This window comes from Nicotiana attenuata, unplaced genomic scaffold (genome assembly GCF_001879085.1).
Source record: "Nicotiana attenuata strain UT unplaced genomic scaffold, NIATTr2, whole genome shotgun sequence".
In the NCBI taxonomy this organism is placed as follows: Eukaryota; Viridiplantae; Streptophyta; class Magnoliopsida; order Solanales; family Solanaceae; genus Nicotiana; species Nicotiana attenuata.
In genome coordinates, this window is record NW_017670539.1 from 113,784 (window position 1) to 123,266 (window position 9,483).

Genomic DNA, 9,483 nt, shown 5'->3' on the forward strand with positions numbered 1-9,483 from the left:
ATCCTATAGACATGGTTACTAATGCATGTAAAAATGCCCATGGATCCTATGGACATGATTTCTAATGCAAGAGTCTATGAACAGGATTTTTAGCATGCGATTTAAGTACAGAACAAAGCAATCAGATAGTCCTATATACATGATCTCTAAAAAAGTAGTAACACTCACACGATCGCCAATAAACCTATAGGCTGGATTTCTACCCAAGTTCCAAACAAAGATATAGAACCCCCCCCCCCCCAGCTTTTACTAACAACCCAAATCTGTTTATTACAGAAATTATTATAGCCCAGAATGAATAAACTCTATAACAACATCTATTACATTATAGAAAGCCTTAGTAGGCCCAATATAAACTTGAGAGCAGACCTTCAACACAACAGTCTTGAAATAGTAGTAGAGGTCCACAACACATTGAGCCAGGCCTCCAGTGTGTAGTTCCCAAAGAGCCTCAAGGACCCTGGGAAATGCTCACACTGGATCTACACATTCAACACAGAATTCATAAAGGATTGGAAAACAAGATCCAATGTGTCAGAGTTCAAAGGAGTCTCAGGGCCCCTAGGTAGTGCTCACACTGGAGGCGGTAGGAACCTAGATAGCTAAGAGTAGAAGTTTGAAAAATAGTATATATATAAGGGGTAGGGGGATAGCTTTAGAAAACAGTTTGATTTTTAGGAACAAACAGGTTCAATTTACAAGACTACAAACAGGACAGAATCCATAGTTATCATATTGGTATTAGTTCAGACATGTATGATATGATAGTAGTTAAAGCAATCACAACAACGGCAGGGGTACTTGAATTACAGACAAAACTGATCACACATTGTTGGCAATACCTAAAACCTGTTCTAAATAGAGAGCATACAACTGAATCTCTCAAGGTTTCAAATTACTAAAGATTACTTAGTTTATTAATTATCACTAGGTGAGACCATATAGGCATGTATTGAACAGAAACATGCTGAAATCTGAAATAACTAACCAAACAAACACATAGTACAGGGTAGCAGGGACTAAAGCATACTAGTCTACGAAAGAAGTAAACAAAAATCATGGCCCGGACATGCTAAGGTGAACTAACCACACAAGCATATAGGACAGAGTAGATTAATAGGAATTAAGGCATACTAGTTAGGAAGAAAGCAAACAGGAAACATATGGCAAACAGAAGCATATCGAGGTTTGAAGTGAATTAATCATATAATCACATGGAACAGAACAAGATAACAAGAACTAAGGTCTGTGATAAAACTGATTACATAAACATATAGAATAGAACAAGATAACAGGAGTTACCACATACCAGTAGAGGAGAAAGTAAATATGCAGAAATAGGTAGATTCCAGAATAACTTGGCCTTGGCTTTCAGCCGGCCAAATAATAGCCACTTAGCATAGAAGTCAGAACAAGAGCAAGAGAATGCTTAAGTTTTATAGTGAGAATAGGAGAGTTCGAGTGTTTTCTAAAAGGGAAAAGGGGAAGGGTTTTATAGCATACAATAGAGCATAATACATAAGGTAATGAACTAATCACACGCAAATAAGGTATAAAAAATCAATAAACAATCAGTTTAGGTCGGCATAGATCAATTAATAGTCATAAAATCAGGCTAGCATCAGTTAATAGACTCAATCAGTAGTCAAATAAGGTAAGGAATAATTCCAGAATCAATTAGAAGTCGACTTTAATAACTAGAGCATATAATCAGGCCAGTAAAGTTAAGTCAAAGGGAAGTAGCATAAATTATTAATCAGATATTGGTCCACATAAGGTAAGAACAGGTAAATCGAACAAAATAGGAAAGTATTTGTATCGTATAGAAAAGGAAAGATTAGAGCTCAGTAAAGGGTTTCAAAACCCTAATTTTGGGTAAACTGTAAAGTGAGCAGAGAAACAAAAGTGAAATAATCACACTGTGCATAATGAACATAGACAAGAGGTTTATTCGAAAAGCACAAAGAATCGAATTAGAGAAGATCCGAAACCCTAATTTTAAGGAAGAATAAATTATTTTAAAGAAACAACTATAGGAATAGCTTAGATACACCTAGGTACACGAAACATTAAAGAAAAAATACTCAAAATTAAGAAACCTTGAAAGATGTGAAAAGGTCTGGTTCCTAATTTAGGGTAAGTAAAATTGAGCGGAAAACCTTTTAATGAAATCATGAAAAGAAACACAGGTAGTCATGCAGAAACATAGATATGATTTTTTACGAAAATAAGTACCAAATCTTTGCAGATTTCAAAGGATCTAAACCCTAGCTTTAGGGTAAAATAAGGAATAAGCAAAAATCTCAAAGATTCAAACCATAAGGAGACGGAGAAAGAACATAGATGGAAAGAGATGAAGATTCGAACCCGATTTTGTTCAAAACAAGAGAGATCCACTTGCCATGCAAGTGATTAGGTAACACCATAATCGGTTAGCCATTAGAGAAAGGGAGCCGGATAAGGCAAGAAATCACCAGATGATTCCATATCCGGTCGAGAATCAAAGGGATTTGGAGGGGATTTTGGGTGACGGCGCTTAAGGTTTGAGAGTGAGAAGGGGAGATTGAGAGCATTCAGGGGCGACGGGTTTGGGGTTGTGAGGGATTAGGGTTTGGTTTGTTTAAGTTAAAAGGGGCGGATGTATTGTGAGCCGTTGATCTTTTGAGATCAACGGCTAGGATTAGATTATGGCTGGGGCGGGTTAATTTGGACGGGTTTGGGTCTGGGTTGGATGGGTATGGGTGTTAGACTAGTTAATGTATTGGGCTGGGGTAATTAGGTTAGGCTAGGTCCGAAATTGAGTATTTTTTTAGGGGCTAGATTTTAAATACCCAATTAAATTATTAAAATAGTTTATAAAAATAATTAATAAATAAATTAAAATGTCATTTGTGCATGAAAATGATATAAATAATTACTTAACATTATAAATATATAAAAAGTTATTTTCTATATAGATAATATGATTATGCATATATATGGGCTATTATTGCAAAATGTGCAATTCTAGCCTAAAAAATGCAAATGTAATTATAAAAAATGCAATTAAATATTCAAGCACTATTTGGGCATAAATGATAAATTTAGATGACTAAACCATCACAAAAAAAAAATAATATGAGAGATAATTATTGGATATTTGTATAATAAAAATACAAAAATAAATTGGTTTATAGCCTTTTAAAATTATAGAAATACTCGTGCATGGTTGTAAATGCATGTGCACTATTTTGAAGATATACATGCACATTTAAAAATATATGAGGAAAAAATTGGGTATCAACACCTACTCCAATCCAAACATAAAGAACTTGAAAACATTCAATGCGCCAACTTTCAATATTAAGCGCCAAAATGCTCCCGTGTCATCCGAAACCCGATCTGAACATACGCCCAAGTCCAAAATCATCATGCAAACATATTGGGACCGTCAAATCCCGATTCTGAGGTCGTTTACTCAAAATGTTGACTCAAGTCAATCTTAACCATTATAAGTTACTATTAAGGAACTAAGTGTTCTGATATCAACTGGAACCCTTCCAATCCCGAACTAACCATCTCCGCATATCATAAAACATTAACAACACATACGGGGAATTTTAATTAGGAGAATGGGGATCTAGAAAGCGAAACGACCGATCGGGTTGTTACATCTTTTTTTAGTTTTACATAAATTGTAGAATCTTCTTGACAAAAGGGAAAGATACTAGTACTGTGGTAAGAGGTACCAATATATTTTTCAAATCTAGGTGAGAAAATACAATTTAAATATCTATTTATTTTATGTTATATTCACGATTATATTTTGTAACAAAATTATAAAAGTATTATTCTATTTATAATTTTAATAAAAATATATTATAATTTATAATAAGGTATAAAATCATTTAAATTATAAATAAAATACCTAGTAAAAGAATATCATATATATTAAAAAAGACTCCTATTATATAAAGGAGAAAATAAAAATAGCAAGGACAAATAGATATTTGATAGGATAAAGGGGGAATTTTTCAATAATTTATATAGAATAGAAGAAGCAAATAAATGTGATGATGCCAAGTGTCACAATAAAAATTCAACTAGTGTCAAAATTAGGACTAAATTACTTAGTGTCACTGTCGATGCCCCCTTTTTCTAAAGGAGAAATTGGGTTTACGACATTTGAGAATAATTATTGGATTTTGTACTACTAATAAATTGATTTTAAAATCTTAAAAATTAGGAAAAAATACCAAGACTCTTGGGTATGCTTATATATGCATACACATGCTATTTTGGAGGTATTTTGAGTATATAAAAAATACATAGGGAAAAATTGGGTGTCAACAGTCACACCTCCTTTTTACTTACACCCCCGGAAGGGGTATAATAAAGGGAGTTTTTCCAATTAAAGGACAATCGAAACAGGACTTATCTTTTAAAAATTCAGAGTCGCCACTTGGGAGATTTATGGTTCCCAAGTCACCGGTTTGAATCCCGAATCGAGGAAAAGAATGACTCTGTTTAACAGTCTGCGAACCAGAATCCGGGTAAGGAATTCTGTTAACCCGGGAGAAGGTGTTAGGCATTCCCGAGTTCCGTGGTTCTAGCACGGTCGCTCAACTGTTATAATTGGCCTAATTATCTGATTTTAAAAACATTTTGAACCTATGTGCGATTTTAACTTTTCGCCGCTTTTATTTAATTAATTAAAGGAAAATTGCAACGTCATTTAAAATTTGTTTCGAACCGCGTCACATAAATGCACCCGCAATCCATAACACTTCCTATCTAATGTTGAGATTTGGATTTGGGTCACATAAATGTGCACCCGAGTTTAGTAAGGTAATATTATTAAAATAACGCGCCTAAAACAACTACGCGTTTTTAACTTTGCGAGGGCCATGGAAATTTGCTAAACGGCGCGCCTCAGATCTAAGTATTTTTAAAATAAAGGATTAAATGAGGGACACGCATTTGAGATTTTATTTGGCGCGGCGCACCTCAATTCCATTTTAAAAGGAGTATCAAACTAAAGCTCGGAGGGCCATAAACTACTTGTGCTATCTCGTACGGCATACCTCCATTTACCAAGACTAAAATCTAACTATGATCAAGAGAACCATGACTAATTAACAAGGCGCGACTCACAAACTACAAAGATCTTGCCCGAGAAAGTAACGGAGCCGAAGGGAAATTGACGGCATCTGAACTAGTAACTAAATGAGGCATTGGGTAAATCAAATCCAAAATTGGCTGGGCTTCGAGGAAAGCCCAATCGGAGAGCCTGGTTCTTCATGCAGCACGCTCAGGTCAATCGTCGCTTGGGTCCAAGATCGAACCCATGCGACAGCAATACCAGCAAGATTCGGATTTCATATTCACGAAACACGAACTACTGGGAGCATTTAATACAATAAATTAAGATAATCATTTGATTGACCATTTTCAGGAATGATTATGGGGATATTTCACTCATAGATTAAACTGATACAACCAGTCTCGACAAACACATACTCGAACTCCTTTTTCATACTCTGAATTTTGTTTCAAACGATCTCCAATTTAAAAAAGAACCGGGCATTGTTGTTACCGGGCGCTTCTTGGTACCAGGCCTGACAAAGGATCGGGAGAGACATGGGACAGGCTTTGGAAGAAACCATGCCCTCTGTTTCAACTTTCTAGCTCGCCTTATGTCTGCAGTTATAGGCTTGAACCCCAAACCAAAGGTGTCCAAGTTTTTGGGGAGAGACACCGGCTGTACGATACCTTGCAGAGACGCACCCAAACCCTTGCCAGGTACAAAACCATTCTTCAACATTTCGGAGGCTACCATGACTGATGCGGCTGCCACTTTCGGAACTGGAACACATTCCCCTTCTGGGATATTCTCAACTGACACTGCACCAAAAACCTGATAGACCCACGGCCCCTTGTCGTCTTCAACTTCGATGAAAGGTATAATGGAATCATTCTGGGCACACAAACCGTCCTCTCCGTGTACCACAATTTCCTGTCTGTCCCATTCAAATTTGACCATCTGGTGCAGGGTAGACAGCACTGCCTTGGCGGCATGAATCCAGGGTCGGCCTAACAAAAGATTGTAAGAAACTGCCACATTGAGCACCTGGAATTCCATAGTAAATTCAACTGGCCCAATTGTCAGCTCCGGCACTATGTCCCTGACTGAATCTTTCCCTCCACCGTCGAACCCTCGAACGCAAATACTGTGCTTGTGAATTCTTTCATTGTCCACTTTCAATTTGTCCAGGGTGGAGAGAGGGCAAATGTTGGTGCTGGAACCATTATCAATCAATACCCGGGTAACGACGGAATCTTCGCACTTCACCGTAAGATAAAGGGCTCTATTATGCTCAGTACCCTCCATGGGCAATTCATCATCAAAAAAGGTGACTCTGTTTACCTCAAAAATCTTGTTTGCTATCTTTTCCAGATCGTTTACAGAGATCTTGTCAGGGACGTGGGCCTCGTTCAAGATTTTCATCAACGCCCGGCGGTGCTCGTCCGAATGGATTAACAATGAGAGAACTGAAATTAGGGCAGGGGTCTTCCACAACTGCTCTACAATAGAATAGTCCTGCATTTTCATCTTCTTCAAGAACTCCTCTGCCTCTTCTTCGGTCACAGCTTTCTTCACTAACACTGGGTTATCTTTGGAGGTTTTGGCTTTTCTTAACTCCTCGGGGGCAAAGCATCTCCCCGAGCGAGTCAACCCATGGGTCTCACAAACTTCTTCTTTAACCTCTTTCCCTTTGTAAGTCACTGTCATTCGGCCATAATTCCAAGGGACGGCCTTGCTGTTGACTATTGGTAGCTGAGTCACTGGTTTGCTAATCACGGGCTCTTTGCGAGCACCTTCCACTACTACGACAGACTTGTTCACTGCCCCTGGTACCACCACTTTTACTTTTTCTTGTTTCACTGCAACCCCGCTTGAAGACTCCTTCTGAACTACCACAACTGGTTTACTGTCTGTCTCTTTCAACTTGATCAATGACTTCCCACTTGTTGACTTGTCACTCGTCCTGACTTCACAGGACCTGAACATCATTACAGTCTGTGATGGCTTCTTAGGCTCTCCTGCTTTATGCACTATCTCAATCATATTGGTCTCATGATGGGCTGACAACGGATTCTGGTTGATATTAGGCACTTCCGGGTCTTGGACCTCGATCCGATGGGTATCAATAAGCTCTTGAATAGCCGTTTTCAACTTCCAACATTTCTCGGTGTCATGCCCTGGAGCCCCTGAACAATATTCACAACTCACCGAGTGGTCAAGATTTCTCGGAGGGGGATTTGGCAGCTTAGGCTCAATCGGATTCAACATACCCAACTGTATCAACCTGTGGAATAGACTAGTATATGATTCTCCCAGTGGGGTGAAAGTCTTCTGCTTCTGCAACCTCTCATTCTTGAAGGCTTGATTTGGTCGGAAACCTGCTCCCGGGGGGATTTCTATAGGGCTCCTGGGGGGTGGATTAGGGTATTTTGTGGAGATGGGTAGGTATTCTGTGGGGTTGGCGCACGCCATTGTGTGTGGGTAGGGGGTTGAGTGTATGTCTGAGCGTGATGGACAGAGAAGTGGGGATCTGGCGGTGGGTAGTAGTGTTGTGGTGAGCTATATGGGGTGTGGGGGTAAGGCTGGTGGTGGGGTCGAGGCTGGTTATAGTAAGGTGATGCGCCCCCGGACCATGTTCTTGACTCAATTATCGCAACGTCCTCTTTCTTCTTCTTTCCCAATACACCCCACTGCCGTTTTGGATGGCCTGGGTGGTCGCCTTGATTGCTTAATAACTCATGATTTTGTTAGATTTGAGTCCTTCTTCTACCATGCTTCCCATTTTTACCACTTCATTGAAGGATTTCCCTACCGCTGACGCCAAGTGACCGAAATAAGTGGACTCTAAGGCCTGCAAGAAATAGACAACCATTTCACTCTCTTTCATCGGAGGCTTAACCCTTGCTGCTTGCTCTCTCCAACAAAAGCCATATTCTCTGAAACTCTCCCCAGGCTTCTTCTCAATCTTCGTCAATGACAGACGGTTTGGAACAATTTCAAGATTGTACTGAGGCAGGCAAATGCTTGGGCTAGATCGTCCNTTAAGGAAGGGTGAATTCTGACCGTTGATCTCGAGTGATCAATGGTCCAGATTTAAGTGGGTAGGTGGGGAACGGGTTGGGTCGTGGGTTGGGTCCAAATCGAAATTGGGCTGGTTTAATTGGGCATAATTGGGTCGATTAGGGGCTAAAATTGAAACAAAAATGGGGCTGTAATTGAAATGGAAATGGTGCTAGATGTTAAATAGCCAGTTTCACCCTTTTATTTATAAAAAATAGTAAAAATGATTTTAAAAACTAATTAAAAATACTGAAACAATTAATAATGTATAAACACTAATTTAAAAATACTGGACCCAATTTTATAATTATAAAATGCTACAATTAATGCTACAATAGGCTAAAATTGCAGTTGCATGTAATTTAGCTTGGAAAATGCCAAATGAATTTGTAAAAAATATACAAAAATCACCTTAAATATATTTTGATATATAAATATGAGAATAAAAAGGTTATTCACCAATATTTATAGTTTGGGGAATAATTACTAATTTTGTATCGCTAAAATGGGCAATAGATTCATTTTAAAAATCTTAAAAAGTTTGGAAAACTACCAAAACACTTAGGTATGCTTATGTATGCATATATATGCTATTTTGAAAGTATATAAAAATTATATATGAAAAAGTTGGGTATCAACAACTGCCCCTCTTTACCCGGGAAGGATGAAAGAGTTGTTGGGTAAAGACATGATGGCCAATTTTGACCGAATGAAACGGTTTGAAGAATTTTGACCGAGCCCTGGTTCTTGAGCTGCCTACATATCCCTGGTCTTACAGGAATCAGGCCATATGCAGTTCAGGGTCCGTCGATGGAACATGCCGATGGAGATTTTTTTTCAAGGGCGGACGAGATATTCAAGTTGGGGAGTATGGTCAGAATCCAACAGGCTGCGGAACTGGAGCGGGATTGCTCCTGCCGAGACGGCCGTTGTTAGCCGGTGTACCTGCAAATGAATAATACCAACATATATTATGCGTAAATTTTAACGTGATGTAAGTTCCCGTTGGACCATGAATGCTGTCTTTGGATGGTTAGGATGACGTCCTCGGACTATGGTGTCCTGGGTCATGAAACACATAATAAAGGATTCGCAGGCTATGAAATGATGCTCTCGGGCTATGAGAATGATGCCTCGAACCATGATGCCCTTGAGTAATGCGATGCAGAGATAAAACGTGGGGGTCCTCAGGCCATGGCATGACATTCTCGGGCTATGAAAATGGTGCCTCTGAACAATGACGCCTTTGGACAATTTGGCGATCTTTCAGCCCATGAAATACAGGATTTGGCGATCTTTCAGCCGATGAAAGACTTAAATAAAAATGGCGACCTTTCAGCCGATGCAGGATTTAAATG

General features: G+C 38.9%; 1 protein-coding gene across 1 annotated transcript; it reads right to left on the bottom strand.

Annotated features, from left to right (window-relative positions):
- Window positions 1-371: 371 nt before the first annotated feature.
- Window positions 372-7,537, bottom strand: LOC109240708. The gene is made up of 3 exons (XM_019407377.1): window positions 5,576-7,537; window positions 1,310-1,393; window positions 372-482 (listed from the first exon to the last, which is right to left on the bottom strand). The coding sequence occupies exons 1-3, from the start codon at window positions 7,535-7,537 to the stop codon at window positions 372-374; spliced, it is 2,157 nt and encodes a 718-aa protein (XP_019262922.1).
- Between the last annotated feature and the right edge of the window lie 1,946 nt (window positions 7,538-9,483).